Source organism: Ruditapes philippinarum, unplaced genomic scaffold (genome assembly GCF_026571515.1).
Source record: "Ruditapes philippinarum isolate M1 unplaced genomic scaffold, ASM2657151v2 ctg3420_1_1_1_1, whole genome shotgun sequence".
NCBI lineage: Eukaryota > Metazoa > Mollusca > Bivalvia > Venerida > Veneridae > Ruditapes > Ruditapes philippinarum.
The window spans coordinates 77,803-96,535 of record NW_026857272.1 but is presented as its reverse complement, the minus strand read 5'-3'; the positions used below and the strand labels follow the sequence as shown (position 1 = coordinate 96,535).

Here is an 18,733-nt window from a genome sequence, read left to right as displayed (position 1 = left end):
AAATCTCTTCTGGTAAAATTTCTATTGTAATCCAATTATCATAATTTGAAGCAGAAAGATCGGTGTCTTGTAGGGATCTATGCATCAAACTGAGCCTGCAACATTTTAAATTTTGCCATTTTGGACTTTCTTTAGGGATTCTTATTTTCTCTATTTTTCTATTCGACACCTTTCAAGGTCAAATGTTTGAATTTTGCTTGACTTTTGCTATGATTAGCTATGAAATTGTTATTTTTTAATGGATTGTCTTCATACTTGGATACAACAATCCTTTGGACAAGACCTTCACATAGACCAAATTGATCTTAACCTTCACTCATCAATGACCTTGACGGTCAAATTAATGAATTTTGATTGCTTGTCCTTATAAATGGCTATATCTTTGATATTTATGAATGGATTGTCTTCATCTCTGAGCAAAACTATCTTAAGGTTAATGTCTTAATTAAGACTGTCGGCAGACATCAATGCTCCATTTTTCTCAGTGCTGAAAGTATTACCCAGTGAGCAAATTCTATAGGAATTATTGCTATGCAGGCAAGCTACAGAAAATAGTGGATACAAAGTCTTTCATGTAAATTTGATGACAGAAGTCTGATGCTGCCGATTGAAATAGTTTTCTAAAATTATTCTGATCATTCATGATCCTTTTAACAAAATCAGTTTCAGATACACATTATTTTTCCGTCAAATATCTTGAAGAAGTCATATTTATTATGAATAATAAAGCATACAAGTTAACTTTCTTTATTAAGATACATGTACTAATAAAACATTAATAAAACACTAAACAAAAAATTAGCCAAAATCATCTTAATATATTTATGTTGAAATATTTTGTCAATTATATTAAATACAATATTGACCCCAGAAAGACACAAGTAGAACCACTGGCATTCTGGCCCCTGTTCACAAAGATTTAAGGATCAAGATCAGGATCAAATACAAAAACTCAAACATTCTCCATACTTTATCATCATAGATTAAATATTCCATATTAACTTGATAAAACTGGACCTGAAATAGCATGTTTATGAAATTTTAGAATAAATTTATTGTTATTTTTACAAGATACTGGCATTTTACAGTTGATCCAAATTTTGATCTTGATCCTAAAATTGATCCTCATTTTGATCCGATTATTTTTGTATTTGTTTTGTTATTTGTTGATTTTATCCCAAAATGGGTTGGTTTCTTTGCAAATAAGCATATATTTTCATTTCGAATAAATACCATTAATTATAGCATAATACGATCAGTTTTAGTTTTATAAAACAATGAAAATAAAATCAGGATCAGTTGATCCTGATCCTGATCTTTTTTTGTGAACACGGGGCCTGTAGCTACCTCACATGGAAAATCCAAAGTTCCTGTTTGAATGCACAGCAGTAAAGGGGAAAACCATATTGCAAAAAAAAAGAAGAAAAGATTCAATTATACAAAAGGACCACAAAATTAAGTTCAAGGGAATTTTGAGTCAGCCACATGGCATACTATACACCTCTAGTTGGGAAGATTAATGGAAGATGGACAGTAAATTTTTGAAACACAAGTTTTTATTTTGTCTTGAAGTGAAAATATCTCAGATATGAATACAAGAAATGATGTTGTTACTGTTAAAACAACAATGGCTTTCCTTATAACATTTATGAATCACATTTTTTACACTGTTCACATGAAGTCTGCTAAGCTATGTTATACAAAATGGTCGACCATTGTTAACATTCCTCGTGGGCGAGAATTTTCAAGCAACATAACTTTGTAATGTTTTCTAGTTTAAGAAGTTATAAATTCCTTCTTTTATTCAGGTGAGGAGTATTCTGTCAGCAAAACACCTTGTATAAAATATGTACACCAGTATCGTGGAGAACTGGGCTATATTTGAAGTGTTTCATAATTATTCTGCAACACTTCATACACTTTCAAGTATGTTTTACAAACAATGATTGTATCAAGTCATATAAGCTACACAAACACTCATTACTGAAATTTGGACACATGTCTTTCACAGTGATAATATACATAATTTAAAGTTACGTCAATCTGTAACACATACATCTACACACTTTCCTTTGTAAATGCCTTGTAGTGACTTTCCAGCTTTAATGGTGAAGGTAGACCTCAAGTTCCCCTTCTTGTATTAGGCACAAACAGACACTTAAGTAAAACCACTGATGTTCCACAAGCAAGCTGGATAGCTTTGTCACATGAAAGAATCCAAAGTCATGGCGGGTTTTGTACCCCGAGTTGAGGGGCAAATGGTTTTAAGTGAACGAACTTAATCACTCGACCACAGGCACCTCTACATGGATCTTTCATGAAGATATGTAATCAGCTTGATTGACTTTAACATTATTACATAAAGTACCGGTAGTCACTTAGATCACTGGCGAGTAAACAGTTATTTTACTTTTACTTGTTTCTCTTGTCTTTATACTCAATTTGATCATCAATTTCAGAATTTATAATTTCATTTTCTTTAACTTCAACTATAACTGCCCATTTATCATAGGCTATACTTCTCAATTTTCTTTGCGATGACATGTCTCAAATTGTTTTCTTTTTTACTTCTGCCTCCATCAGTCAACCTTCACTTGGTTCTTCACCAATCTCTACCTTACATACATTTTCTAATTTAATATCTACAAATGGAATTGCATCTTCTTCAACAACAGTCATAATTTTTCTTTTCTTTCTTTTAGATAAAGTTGTACCTTTGTTTACACTTTTCTCAAGTTTCTGCTTATTTTCTTCAATTTTCTTTGTCCCAATATATTTAATATCTTTAGTGTCTTCAACAGATTCTAATCTGCCTTCCATTACTTGAATTCCTTTTTCACCTGCTCTAATACTATGGATGAAATTCACTCTTACAAACTTATCACTTTCTTCAGTGCTTGTACCATCTTCTGCTTTTTCTTCATCAATATCTTTTTCAACACTATCAAAACTGTCCTTGACCTTCATTTGTTTCCTCTCTGACCTGAGTCGACCTTTGAATCTTCCCTTACTGTCTCTACCTGGTGTCAAATACAATCCCTTTTCCTCCAATTCTACATCCCAATCTTCATCTTTAGCATCATCAATATCAAAATCACTATCCTCATTGTCCACAGTATCATCATCATCTTCATCCTCTTCATTTTCATCATCACTAGATTCAGTCTTCTGTTTTCGTGAATTACGGCTCCTTAATACCCTTGTGCTCTCAGCAACACCCTCTGTTTCAGTGACTTCCTTGCTTTGTAGGGATTTGCTAGTGTTTGTTAAATATTCTTTATATTGTTTGGATACATTTGACATATTCCCTCGATTTGTTTTTCCTTGCAAAAGAAGAAATTTAAGATCACCAAATGCATTTTAAGGTGGCCAATTCTACTTATATACATATATTGCATTTGTATATAAAACCAGTCAGGAAACATGTGAAAAAAGCTTATCAACATTATACTTACCTTCAACTAAATAAAATTTTCTCTGCTTTCAAAACCAGTTCAAATACTTTTTCATGTTAAAGCAGAACCAAAGGTAGAATTCATATATTATTTCATCGAAATAGGCACACAGTAACAACAAATGATTTTAATTGATGCTAAATACGTTATCATCATTTACACTTTAAGTTTAAAGTAAGTGCCATTTACAATATCCAATGGCCCTATAAGTACAGAGTTCAAAAGCCTAAAAACATTCTTACATAAATCAACTGACAACAAAAAGATAAACAAAGATAATAAAGATATATTCCTAAGTAAATTTAGAATTGTATTCTTTGCCCAATTATAACAAAGTGTTTAAAAACGTTTGTTCATTCTTTTCACATGTAAAACAATTATTCTGGAAGAACAGATTGATTGATCTGAAATTCTTTTCATACAAGTTACTGGTTTAAACCTATATCCATATACCTCAAAAAAGAAATATTTCCTGTCCTGCCATAACAAAAAACTTCACTGAAGACCCTTTAAAGAGTTGAGTTATACCCTTTAAAACTAGAACTGCCACTATCATGGCTTGAATACCCCCGCATACCACTTTGTCAGAATCAACAGTGGCCATTTAGAGCTCAAGAACAACCTCCCTGCCAAATCTGAGGTTACTAAGACAGTGCATTGCTAAGTTATGTATTCTACTTGCTTCAAATGTGAAAATGTCAAAATCAATACATTGCGGACAGGACATTCTTTAGCAATTGAGAAGAAAAGCTTTTTTTTTTGTCAAGGTCCCTGTGACCTTGACCTTTGACCCAGTGACCTCAAAATCAATAGGGGTCACCTTATAGTCATGATCAACATCCATACCAATTATGAAGACTGTCGGTCAAAGGAATCTTAAGTTAATGGGTAGACAAACTTTTTCAAGTCAAAGTCCCTATGACCTTGACCTTTGATCCAGTGACCTCAAAATCAAAAGGGGTCATCTACTAATCATGATCAACATCCATGCCAAATATGAAGACTGTGGGTCAAAGGAATCTAATGTTATTGGGCAGACAAAGTTTTTGAAGTCAAAGTCCCTGTGACCTTGACCTTTGACCTGGTGACCTCAAAATCAATAGGGGTCATCTACTAATCATGACTAACCTCCATGCCAAATATGACGACTGTAGGTCAAAGGAATCTTAAGTTATTGGGCGGACAAGCTTTTTGAAGTCAAGGCCCCTGTGACCTTGACCTTTGACCTGGTGACATCAAAATCAATAGGGGTCATCTACTAATCATGATTAACCTCCATGCCAAATATGAAGACTGTAGGTCAAAGGAATCTTAAGTTATTGGGCGGACAAGCTTTTTGAAGTCAAGGCCCCTGTGACCTTGACCTTTGACCTAGTGACCTCAAAATCAATAGGGGTCATCTACTAATCATGACTAACCTCCATGCCAAATATGAAGACTAAGGGTCAAAGGAATCTTAAGTTATTGGGCGGACAAGCTTTTTGAAGTCAAGGCCCCTATGACCTTGACCTTTGACCTAGTGACCTCAAAATCAATAGGGGTCATCTTCTCATCATGACTAACCCTCGTGCCAAATATGAAGGCTAAGGGTCAAAGGAATCTTAAGTTATTGGGCGGACAAGCTTTTTGAAGTCAAGGTCCCTGTGACCTTGACCTTTGACCTAGTGACCTCAAAATCAATAGGGGTCATCTACTAATCATGACTAACCTCCATGCCAAATATGAAGACTAAGGGTCAAAGGAATCTTAAGTTATTGGGCGGACAAGCTTTTGAAGTCAAGGCCCCTGTGACCTTGACCTTTGACCTAGTGACCTCAAAATCAATAGGGGTCATCTACTAATCATGACTAACCTCCATGCCAAATATGAAGACTAAGGGTCAAAGGAATCTTAAGTTATTGGGCGGACAAGGAAAAACCGACGGCCGGACGGACGGACGGCCGGACGGACGGCCGGACGGACAAGCTGATTCCAGTATACCCCCCTTACAACTTTGTTGTGCGGGGGTATAATAAATAATAAATGTTTCAAACAATTTAAAAAAAGTAGTGATGTTGGTTACATAGAGGATATTTGTTTAGTTCAGTGTAAGATTGTAATATATTTCACCGAGTGAGCACCAAAAGGTATATTTCACGAGTGGCGCAGCCACGAGTGAAATATGAACTTTTGGTGTTCACAAGGTGAAATATATTTCGATCTTACACTAAACTAAACAAACTTTCTTTTTATTATATGCAAAGAAACGTTTTAAAAAGACAATAAACCTATTACTGAATGAAAAGCGCGCCAAATAATAATACAACGTGACATCATTTACGACGTCACGTCATTAAGTTGGTACCCAGTACTGTGCACGCTGGTATTTCACTGAAACAACGTAAGGGGCTTAAATTCAAAACAGTGAAATTATCAAAGTGGTAATTTCACTGTTTCAAACAGTGAAATTACCAGTTTTATATCACTGATATATTTCTATAAATCACCGAAAAGCATGTAATAAAAGTATATATATACCTTCAAATGACTGTTCCCTCTTCTGTTTACTTCCAGTCATTTCATCTGTAAATAAAATGTGGATATACATGTATATCAGGCCAGCTTAATAATATCTAAGTTATCCTTCCCAAAACCCCTATAATTTTGTTTTAGTGAGTAATGCCTATATGGGTGGGTGGGTAATGCCTATAAGAGACGGTGGGTAATGCCTACCGGTATATGGGTGGATAACATAATCTTCAGAAGTTCAGTTTCAAGAAACTCGTACCCTTTTACAATGATAGGAATATTGTTTTACAGGGGTTCTTTTGTTAAATTCTATTAATTAATTCATTACAATTATATATTATTACATGTATAATAAAAAAAAATTATGTGGCTCTTTAAAGGATTCTACTGAAGGTTTTACATGTCGTAACTGGGAATATTTTTTTTTAGATTTATAGGTCTTTACTAATAAATGTCAGTGTGCAAAATTTCAGATCATTTGCTCAATTTGCTCAAAAAGAATAGCATTTAAACACATTTTTTGGACCTCAATGGAGTTCCTTAATGAGGAAAGTCATAAGCCCTTTTAACAGAAACTTTATATACTGAAAAGAAACTTTCTCCAAGTTTGAATGTAGATATGTTAGTACAGTTTTTCAATCCTTTTGAAACTTGATTTTTACGTTGAATAACATATCCGGCTTTTATACGGGGATTAGCGGACCGATTTTGCAAACAAAGAAAGTTTTACAAGCTACTACATGTATATAAGTGTGTACATCTAAGTGGTACCCTTGAACAACAGGCACATACTTTGCGAAAGTTTCTTTTTTGGTTCAGTACACATCTTGTAAATTTAAGAATGTTCTTTTAAAACACAAATATATTTTACCTTTCTTAAATGACACAATTCCTCCAGTTTGAATTTCTTGAGGAGGTTTTAATTTGACAACAGGCTGATATTCTGTTTCCAGCACTCTCTGTGTAACATTCTTGAAGTCAGCTGGGCTCATTAGAATAAATTTCTCTGCACCACTTTCTAATGGAATCATTTTCATAGCTGGCTGATTAAGTTGTAATGTTGTACAGGTATCAATATTTATATTTTCTTCCTCCCTCTCTTCACCAGTTGTCATGACATTACCATCAATCTCCTCTATTGGTCTACTTATTCTGATTGGTGTTTCATCTTTTTCTGCATTATTAGTATCACTTTTACAAGATTCCGTATCAGAACTATTGTCTTCAATCTCTTCCTCATTCTCCTCGGCATGGAAAGATTCTATGATATATATAATAACAAATCTTTGAAGCTTTAACGCTTACTCCTCTAAATATCTTAAATTGACTTTTCTAATCTTTCAAACAAGACAAGGCCATCTATCATTTTTATGAAAAAATTCAAAATATGTACGGACTGAATAGTGAACTGTGCACACTGGACTAGGTAGATTCTGTTGCTGCCAGCAGGCCAAGGGTTAATATAAAATTTTCTATCAAAACAAGAGCTGTCAGTAGGACAGCATGACTCACTTTACTCAATGCTTGGTTATACAACAAGAGCCTTGATAATGTAGAAGTCCAAAAATGGCCATAATTCTGCTAAAATTCATACTAGAGTTTTGGGCCTTGGACATTGAGCTCCTGTAATGCTCTCAAGTCGTTTTAGAAATCAACTAGACAGTGTTGCATGCCAAACATCTAAGTTCTAGCCTTTGTACATTTGGAAAAGAAGAAAATTTAAATTTTTACCATATACATGTATGTTATAAAGAGAAAATCAATGACCCCCACACCCAACTTTGACCCCAGGACTACAATTGAACAATGTTGATAGAGGTCCACATGAAAATGTTACATACCAAATATCTAACCTCTAGCCCTTACTTTACTATTTAATGGTCAGAGGTAGAAAAGATGAATGTATATACCTGCACAATAATTGAGAAAATCATACAAGATATGTGCTTTCTCATCAATATATTCATCACCACGTGGAGTTCCCAGGTGACCAACCCATCCATTTGAAATGTTAACTGTCACAACAAAACATTCCTCACCAATCTCTGCAAGCTTACTACACTAGAATAATAAACAAATAACAGTTACACTACCGTGCATCACTAAAATTAAAAGAAAATTTGCTTAATTTATATCACCTGTTGCATGATACAAATCTGTTTGTATATATAACAAGAAGCATATACCCAAGCTCTCATTTATAACGGTATACATTGAAATATTGTTTGTCAAAGGCTGTTTTTTTTTATCTATACCAAGTGATTAAGGGGATCAGAGCTATTAGCCTTTTAGCATATTGTCAATTATCAATTACTGGTCAATCACCATTATATAAGTCAATCTTTTGAAATATAAATCTGATTCACCTCATCTTGACAACAAAAAATGAGCACAATGTCACTTTAACCAACAGTATTTCTTAAATGGTCCAGATTCAATATTCTTAATTTACCAGATTTCAAGTTGAATATTTAAGGATAGTTACCGGTAGGTAACAGTATAGAGCCTTGATGTACATGCTGGCCTGGGACAATACTGACTGAAAAGGCTAAGTTGTCCCAGCAGGTTAAGGGATAGTAAAAATTTGCTTCTTACCAGACTTTTCATTGCTCTTTTGACATCCCATCTTAATGCAGATCTTTGTATATCCAATGTATCTGCCCAGGACACACTGAAATAACATACAATATATCATGAAAACTATCAACTGATCGGCAATCAGTGTTATATCTTTATGTTTAACCTATAGCTTGCCGTCAACAACGGAAATACATTGTCGGGCTGCCAGCAAATCAGGCCAAAACAAGAGTACCACTAAGGCCGAGCAATATACGCCTGGTGACACATTTATAAGAAGGTATCAGGGACAAAGATGTGCCTTCAAGGAAGATACCAAATTTATTGTTGTAAATAGCTCAAATTATGAAGACAATCAATTTATGAATAACAAAGCAATAGCCAATTATAGAAACAAGAGCGATCAGTTATCTATAAATTGATTTATAGAAGAAGTCAACAAGCAAATGCTTCATGCCAAATACCTAAGCTTTAACATTAAATATTTAACATGTTATTATTACCTCTCTTTATCTGAAGCTATTAAAATGAACAGTCACGGGATAATTTCCTGCAACTTATCATATTGGTGTTTCTTCTTTTGAACATATATTTTTGTGGTACTGTATAATAAAACAGATACAGCATCTTTACATCAGCCCTTCAATCCATACTAGTTTTTCAATTAGAAAAAGACTGTCCACAATAGGGCCAAACATAGGTAGCATTGTCACAATAAACAACTGCAGGTTCTCACATTTCTGCAACTATTCACCCTGGTATAACATTTTTAAAAGTAAAATTCTTAAACTATAGAGGAGATAATTCTTGAAATAAAAAATGCTGGACTTATGAACATTGCCATACATGATGTGATAGATGACAAAGATCAATTATCTTGTTACAAAGATGAAAAGTGAAAAATAACAATTTTCAAATACATGTATATACCATAACAAAAATGAAAATTTAAAAATAAATAACAATTTTGAAACAAATTCAAAAAGTTCAAAATGAAAATAATCATGGAAAGCCAGGCACTAGATTTATAAATCTAGTCATTGATAATGAACATATGTTTAAAATTTGAAGTAAAATCCATGGAGAAATAATAATGTTGTAAAATAAATAACGCAAAATTCAAAGTTTAAGGGGAAGATAATTCTGGAAATACGGATGTAAGATTTGTAAACCTCGTCATTATTATTATGATGTGGGAGTTTGAAGTAAATCCCATAAGAAATGAAGAAGTTTGAGTAAATAAATAATAATTTCTAAAAAAAAATCTAAGTTCAAGGGGGGAATAGTCAAGCTATAGTATTGAATCTTCTCACACATAATTTAAGTGGTAATAGGGAACATAAGTTTAAGTAGAAAGAAAGTAGTCCAATGATTTCTTTTAATTTTATTTTTGTGAAAATCAAGCTATATAATGAAGTAAACTGGTCATACCTTGGATAAGAGCTTCCCTGACTAATAGTCCGCCCAGTTGACATTTTATCTATCCCCTGCAATGCAATATCAATTAATATCAAATCAATGTTTACAATGATATAAAGTAAATAAGTTGAAAAACAAGAGCTGTCCTGACAGACAGCACACTAATTCTGGGTGCAGTAAAGAAATACAATACTATGTCTCACAGGTATCGGGTGCAAAGGTCACATGAATGAACATGCATAAAATTATGTCATCTGAGAAACGATCACATCAATATCATGTTCTAACAACCAACTAGTTTGCTGTTTCAATCTACTCGAGGGATTTCTAAAAGGTGAATAGGTGTATCATAGAAAATTCAGTGTATATATGGAAAGTAATGAAAGTTAATGCATTTGACACATTATCTTCATGTTCAACACATTTACGCCAAGTCAATAGGAATAACAGAATTGTTGACCGACAACAACAATCACTGCCCATGTATCATGACTGTATGGTAAATTGTGATCTTTACCTTTAACCTAATGTCAAAATTAACCTGTTATTGACACTGCTGTCATTGCAAGGTGTGAATTATCTTATTTTACTTAGCAACCAGACACAAACAAACAGAAACACATGTTTGCTCATGGTGTACCTATATTTGTAATGTTTTGATTGAAAACATTACAGAGAATACTGAATATTGGTAAAGAAGGAAATCCAATTACAGAAACGAGTGAACTTCTTGTATTAAATAAAATTTAGTTTTTCTATTTCTCTTAGATATTAGGTGCCCATGAATATGGTGATTAGATACTTAAAGTGTAGATGGAAAAAAACCTTGATATACATTGATATACATTAATTTAAAACCATCCAGAAATGACAGAATTCTTGATCAGATATGACCATCAATACAAATTGATGAAAAATTCTAAGTATGATCTTAATCTTTGAGCTGCACGCCTGTTTTTTTGCATATGACACATTATCATGATGTCTTACACAGAATTATTTTAAATTCCATCCAGAAATAACAGAAGTGATTAACAGTCCTGACCATTAATACATTTTTATAAAAAAAAAATCCATTGAAGGTCTTGTTTTGATGATCTTTTTGTAGGATGTCGAGCCATTGTTTATAAATATTTACAAAGAATTACAGTCAACCCGGCCCCAAGTTAATCCGGCCGCAAGTCAACCCGGCCTCAAAATTGGTCAACCCGGCCCCAAAATTGGTCAATCCGGCCCAACAGTGTTTTTATTTGGTCAATGCGGCCCCAAAATTGGTCAGTGCGGCCCCAAATTCGGTCATTCCGGCCCCAAAATATATATTTTCAAAGAAAACTATTCAGGTCATTTTGTTGTATGATGGAATAGATTAAATGGTTTATAATTAATTGAATATTATTAACTAAAGAACAATAGTAAAAAAAAAACATGAACTGGCATAAAAATGACAGTAAATTTAATTGTGCCGATTAAGACTTTAACAGTTTAATACGCAATGGTGATAATGAATAATTATATAACATCAACAATTATATGTACATCAACATTATTTCAGATGTGATAATCAAACAATTTAAAAAGGTATAAATAAGTTGGTAGTATCTTTCATGTCTTTATTCGATGTAAATTAAAGATGGTTTCGTGAGTGTTAATTAAATAGGAAGAAATGCATTGAATTTCGAGTTAAAAGGTTTGTATAAATTAAGTTTCCAACAATCTTTTTTTCAGTTCATTTGAATGTTTCTATTGAATACGTTCATCAGTATAATTAATATTTGTTTCGTTTTTTGTTAACTTATTTAAGTTATTTTCAAAGATTATTTACTGTGTAAAAAAGTATTGGAATATTACTAAGTGTTTGAAAAATTGATAGTGTTTTGTTTTAAATCACTTTATGTCGTCATGACTGATAACTGTATTGATTGTGGATATTTTGAGCGTGACAGACAGGAGGCAGTGACCTGCGATACCTGTGATAGATGGCAGCATCTCTATAATTAATCTTACTTAAAAACTGTTCATGGAAACACTTAAGTGTGCTTTTGGTCATTTCTTTTTTTTTACATACAATAACATGGTAATGATTTGAACACATTAAGGTTTCTTTTCCATGATCTGTCAATAAAAAAGTTTAGTTTTTTCTTAATACTTCTATCGCATTTCTATCATTTCTTGATAAGTGTTTATATTTTAAAGCAAAATAAATAATAAAAAATGGGGCCGGGTTGACCAGAGATAACATTGGTTTGGGGCCGGGTTGACCAATTTGGGGCCGGGCTGACTTGCGGCCGGGTTGACTTGGGGCCGGGTTGACTTGTACCGTTTACAAATTATGGTTGATGTTAAAAATAACATTTATCTAAATAGATAATCGATTATTAATTAAGGATTAAAGTGTCTTAATTGTTTGTGTGCCATCAACCAATCAATATACTACATTTTTTTACGATTTTAAGTTTAAAAATTCCTTTGTAAATGTAATAAAAAAAGGGCCGAAACGTCTCGCGGAAAAGGGCCGAAACGTCAAGGGGCCGATTTGGATTGCGTTATAGTAGCTATGTAATCTACTTTATCTCAGTCTCTTGTATGTGATATCATAAAGAAAACTGCTAACGTTAGGTTATCTTATCTTATTGACAATTTTTACCCCAATGCTTCTATTTAATCAATTTTGATTAATAAAACATGTAAAAAGATGCTTACTTGCTTCTGTCTTTCTTCTTACAAATGCCGAAGCTTTATGAAGGGAAACAACTTTTGAATAGAGTGTTATGTTTCGTACCCATATCTGTTCGTATCTTACCGTATGTTAACGCAATAAATAGATTAAACCATAGATTTTAGCAGAGTATTATTATACATGGCTATATACGGACATAAATAATGTAAAAATATGTCAATGTTCCTGGTTGGAGTGACAAAAGTATTGCAAGGCCTCAAAGCCATCTCTAAATTAATTAGACAGAGTTTAAATGAATCCCCCTTACCTGAGGAATTACCCTGATGGGTCTTCCCCCACTGACAGTTATTCCCATATTTCAAAATGTGCTAATTAAGGTAAAATATACAGTTCAGTATGCAATCAAGTTGTTGAAAAAAAATTTCAAGATGTAAACATCACATCATTTCTTAATGAAAATTAATTATTGCTGTACAATGAATGACGTTATGTGATTGGTATTACATGCAACAAAAATATTCCTGAAGATCCTGCTTAAGTTGTTTTGAATTGATATGTTTATCTGCCAAGAAAGTCATACTTTTATTGATGTCACGTGATGAAGATATGTAACAGGGATTTTATCTCATGCATATATCATATTGCATATTCTACAGTGCATGAAAAAAGACTGAACATTGTCTAAAAAATGAAATTGAAAGATTTTCTTTTCTATTTGTTAATATCCGTGTGAGGTCATGTATTCTAGTGCCACACAGGCTATTTATCAATACTCAATCCACATTTCATCCCAGTCATACATACCACAATTATATAGAGGATATTTGTTTGTTTCAGTGTAAGATCGAAAAATATTTCACCGAGTGAACACCAGATGCAATATTTTCCACGAGTGGCGTAGCCACGAGTGAAAATATAATAGCTGGGGTTCACGAGTGAAATATTATTTGATCTCACATGTAAAACAAACAAATTTTCTGTTTATTTCATGATTTTTTAACGATTTTTAAACCATTTTACTGATTTTTGCCGCGTAACGTCATGCTCTTATCTTCATGACGTCATCAAATAATGACGTCACAATGTTGAAGCAAAATATAATTCCATGATTATTTTTAGATTTTAGATGTTTTTCAGCACAACGTTCGTAAATATTTACGAACTACAGTTATCACGTACATTTTTTATTATGATTGACTACATTTCCGCTGAAAAAACATTCATTAATGATAAATATTTTATTTTTACGCCAAATATAGTTCGGCTACTGTGAAATTATATTTGGTAATCATTACTGTGAAATTATCAGAATATAATTAACCGTTATAATTCAGTAATCTACTGCAAAACATGTAATAAATATAAATATTTATTTTCAGAATAAATATATCATTTATATAGATCCTATGTACTCTTATAAATCTCAGTTTGAGAAGGTTGTCTTCAGAGAGCTAATGAGATAGAATTGACAATATTGACAATAATAAGGCCACTTATAAACATATTGATTCTTTAATGTATTAATTAAAGGCTATTCATGCTTAAAATCATTACCTTTAACTAAAACAACCACAAATTGATGTTTGATCACTGATTATTATACAATAGAATCGTATTAAATATTAATTAATTTTGTTTATCTATGTATACTTATCAACATTATTATAAGTTACAATTATTTATATTTACTTATTTAGTTATTATAACAATTACCCGTACGTATGAAAGTACCACATCAGTAAAGTTGATGAATTTATAAAATTATTTTTCCAATATTTATGAATATTTTACACCATACTTTACATCATATTTTACAAAATCCAATATTCACAAACTTCAAATTTATAATGAAAAAATATTATCAGATATCTACTAATTTTTGTAAAAGTCTAATTGATATTAAAATTTTATTGAAATAAAAGGTAACTGCTTAAATACATATAATTGGTCTTGTGCACTTCAAAGTGCGCTGTGTAATGCACTAGAAGTGCACATTTAGTGCACTCCAAGTGCACTCTGTGTAACCTTTAGTGTGAACTTAACTGTACATGTATACCAGTACTGTACAGATGTTTACATATATCCAGACAGGAGGTATCTTCTGTCCCAGCATACATTTTTGATAATTTGGATTAAAAAATTTGTGAAAATAATAGGATTCATATAGATCCACGGGGCAGATACCTATGAATCAATTGACCTGAAATGTGATAATAAGAGAGAAAAAAACGTGAAACAAGCTGATTATAACACGCAATAATCGTCAAGTGAGTTTCAACTAGGCCTTCACACTGAAATACACATAGCACAATAACAGATAAATCGATGTTAAAGGAGAGTAAACGAGGTAGTCTTTATTTTGTTTCGAAACATTTTTTGCCGCGGAGATGTCTTACACACAATCGCCTTTTAATACGAAGAAGTCGCCGTACTCAGGGAGACCGCTACCAATGACAACGGGCTTTGGGTTCGTGTCTTCCTTGGCAACTGAGTTACTGCAGATCAGAGAAAAAAGAAAACCGTGGATATGATAGAAAATAAAACGGTAAATATGATAAATTCTAAGGTTGTTGATCATGAAAAAAATGAAATCTATGAACAGACGATTAACTGACACCGAAAAGTTCTGTGACTTTCTTACAAGAGATAACAAGCAAATTCGTTAAATTTATATCACCCGCCGACTACTGGTTATTACTAACACAACAAATGGAGGCATCAAAGGGCTTCCTTTATATATTAAACATGGCATAAACAGTAATATTCTTTGTACATGATAAAATTGAGGACAACAACAGAGGCCATAACGCCGTGTTAAATAGTACAATCTGGACATGCCAATGAGATGAAAATTGCCTTTTTGTATTGATAGTTCCACGGATTTAAATTACATAAATCCGTGATAGTTCCAATAAAGTTTGTTTTAATCAATCCAGCAGTTGCAAACGAAATAGCAATATTGCTCTACAACAATAGAAAACACCTCATTCATTTTGAAGAAAAAACGGAGACGGAAAAAACTTGTACAACTTTCGTTTAGGTGACTGTTCGAAAATGTATGATGATGATGATGATGATGATGATGAATTTAAACTCCGGTTATTTTTTTGTGATTATACATTTGTTGCAAAACGAACCGAATCATCTCACAATCTCGCTGCATAAACTCGCGAAACATATATCACAAAAATATGTCGTCTGCAATATTCCTGTACATGTGCCATTCAATTTTCATTCAGCTTTTATTCACAAATCTCACAGCAGAAACAGACGAACCAATCACATCTTGATCTAAAACAACATTTGAATAACATAAACTCGCGAAACACATATGACTCAAATGTGTCGTCTGCAAGTTCTAGAAAGTGTGCCATTCAATTCTCATTCTGCTGTTATTAACATAACTCGCAGACACAGACGTATCATTCAAACAATATTTGAATAACTGTTTTAAACTCGCGAAACACATATGACATAAATGTGTCGTCTGCAAAATTTTGCTGCACGTGTAATAGTGCCATTCTCTGTTCTTTCTTGTGTGGATAACTTATCATTCAGATACGACAGTATCCTTATTATTTTTTTTGGCCCCGAAACATCAATTAGTTTAGAATGCACAAGTGTCGTTATGGTCTTTACTTAATTAGAACTGGCTCAACATCTTGTGCAACAAATGTCACTGTGGCTATAGTAACGCAACGATGATTAAATGAAATGTATCATCTGAAAACGAAGATTGTCAGCTTTCAGAACAAATGCAAACTTCTTCAATCGGGCGCGCCCAATGTCGCATAATTCACGGGCCATTTCAGTACAGTTTTCGATGGAATTAAATCGTAAGATATTTAAAGAAAACTTAAAGAAACCGTGATGAATTTTATGGGATATAATATAGACCGAAAATGAAAATAAACATGAGTATTTCTTTTATATAAAAGAAAATACTTGGCAAGTGCTTTTACATAAAATAAAAGCCCCAGTAACAGTAACAATAAAAAGTTACTTGAGAAAAGTATTCGGTATATACACCTCCTACGCCCTTTGCTACTACTGAAATATAAATGTTTGAGATCTAAGATGCATGCTGGTTAGCAGATCACTACTGGACAGCGGCCGTATTTCGTGTTAAATTAACGTGTGTAATTATGTTTGTAATAATTTAAAACGTTAAACATTTTCGTCGTTTCGATAGATGTAACGTATGCATTCATTTCAAATAAAGTATAACAGCAACGAACTGACGTTTTACACGTGAATGCGCAAATGTTGAGAAAGCAAAGCCCTAAAGGAACGTAATAACTCATTTGCTGTTTGTAGCAATGACAATGGTCGACGGGAGATAATCCTGAACTAATCTTTCTGAACTGTTATAACTGAAGAAAAGTATAATATTTTCGAAACTTTCCCATTATTTTCCTATGTTTTTCGTGCGCTATTAAGCTTCTTTTTGAATTGTTAAAAACAAGTATAAAGAAAGGCTAAATTCATTTAAATGGAAGCTTCGTTTGTTTACAAACCCACTAAAGTAGAGAAATTTTCTTTTTAAAAATGTACCCGAAAAAGGGGCTGGAGATAAAATGCATTACATAACAAAACGAACTGACTTTTACAGGAAAGGCAAATTTGAGAAAGAAAACCCAAAGGGAACGTAAAATCATTTGTTTTTTTAAATAAAATGGTCACGGAAAAATCCTGAACTAATCTTTTAACTGTTATAACTAAAGAAAAAAAATATTTCAAACTTTACCTTTATTTTTTCCTTAGATTCGGCGTTTTGCTGTCTATTGTTTTGTTAAAAATGTAGAAAAGCAAGGCAAAATTCATTAAATGGTAAGACTTCGTTTAGCTTACAAACGACCACTAAAGTAGAGCTAGACTTCGTTCTTAAATGTAGCCCGTAAGATAGGCTGAAGACGATGAAAATGCTATGTATACATCCTCAACATATTTACAAATACCCTGAAAGAATTCGAGTCATAAGTTCTGGGCACTTGCTAATTAATGAAGTCATAAGAAATCCATTGGTCAGTTTGTTTCTTTACTTCTTAGAAGAAAACGAAACGTTACAATAGAAAACACCTCATTCATTTTGAAGAAAAACGGAGACGGAAAAAACTTGTACAATTTTCGTTTAGGTGACTGTTCGAAAATGTATGATGATGATGATGATGATGAATTTAAACTCCGATTATTTTTTTGTGATTATACATTTGTTGCAAAACGAACCGAATCATCTCACAATCTCGCTGCATAAACTCGCGAAACATATATCACAAAAATATGTCGTCTGCAATATTCCTGTACATGTGCCATTCAATTTTCATTCTGCTTTTATTCACAAATCTCACAGCAGAAACAGACGAACCAATCACATCTTGATCTAAAACAACATTTGAATAACATAAACTCGCGAAACACATATGACTCAAATGTGTCGTCTGCAAGTTCTAGAAAGTGTGCCATTCAATTCTCATTCTGCTGTTATTAACATAACTCGCAGACACAGACGTATCATCTCAAACAATATTTGAATAACTGTTTTAAACTCGCGAAACACATATGACATAAATGTGTCGTCTGCAAAATTTTGCTGCACGTGTAATAGTGCCATTCTCTGTTCTTTCTTGTGTGGATAACTTATCATTCAGATACGACAGTATCCTTATTTATTCTCTTTTTTTTGCCCCGAAACATCAATTAGTTTAGAATGCACAAGTATCGTTATGGTCTTTACTTAATTAGAACTGGCTCAACATCTTGTGCAACAAATGTCACTGTGGCTATAGTAACGCAACGATGATTAAATGAAATGTATCATCTGAAAACGAAGATTGTCAGCTTTCAGAACAAATGCAAACTTCTTCAATCGGGCGCGCCCAATGTCGCATAATTCACGGGCCATTTCAGTACAGTTTTCGATGGAATTAAACTGTAAGATATTTAAAGAAAACTTAAAGAAACCGTGATGGATATTATGGGATATAATAGACCGAAAATGAAAATAAACATGCGTATCTCTTTTATAGGTATAAAAGAAAATACTTAGCAAGTGCTTTTACATTAAATAAAAGCCCCAGTAACAGTAACAATAAAAAGT

At 32.9% G+C, this 18,733-nt stretch overlaps 1 protein-coding gene across 1 annotated transcript; it reads right to left on the bottom strand.

Moving 5' to 3' along the window:
• Positions 1 to 731: 731 nt before the first annotated feature.
• On the bottom strand, positions 732 to 12,750 carry LOC132749244 (glutamic acid-rich protein-like). The gene is made up of 7 exons (XM_060738965.1): positions 12,660 to 12,750; positions 9,972 to 10,027; positions 8,559 to 8,634; positions 7,874 to 8,024; positions 6,835 to 7,224; positions 5,973 to 6,017; positions 732 to 3,323 (listed from the first exon to the last, which is right to left on the bottom strand). The coding sequence occupies exons 2-7, from the start codon at positions 10,013 to 10,015 to the stop codon at positions 2,584 to 2,586; spliced, it is 1,446 nt and encodes a 481-aa protein (XP_060594948.1). The 5' UTR covers positions 10,016 to 10,027; positions 12,660 to 12,750; the 3' UTR covers positions 732 to 2,583.
• Between the last annotated feature and the right edge of the window lie 5,983 nt (positions 12,751 to 18,733).

Bases quoted from the DNA above. Each gene is read 5' to 3' on its own strand.
- LOC132749244 (XM_060738965.1), bottom strand. From the start codon at position 10,015: ATGTCAACTGGGCGGACTATTAGTCAGGGAAGCTCTTATCCAAG. The intron at 8,025-8,558 runs GTAAGAAGCAAA...TTATTATTCTAG, and splicing joins AAAGAGCAATGAAAAGTCTG to TGTAGTAAGCTTGCAGAGAT. The intron at 6,018-6,834 runs GTAAAATATATT...TTTTATTTACAG, and splicing joins AATTGTGTCATTTAAGAAAG to ATGAAATGACTGGAAGTAAA.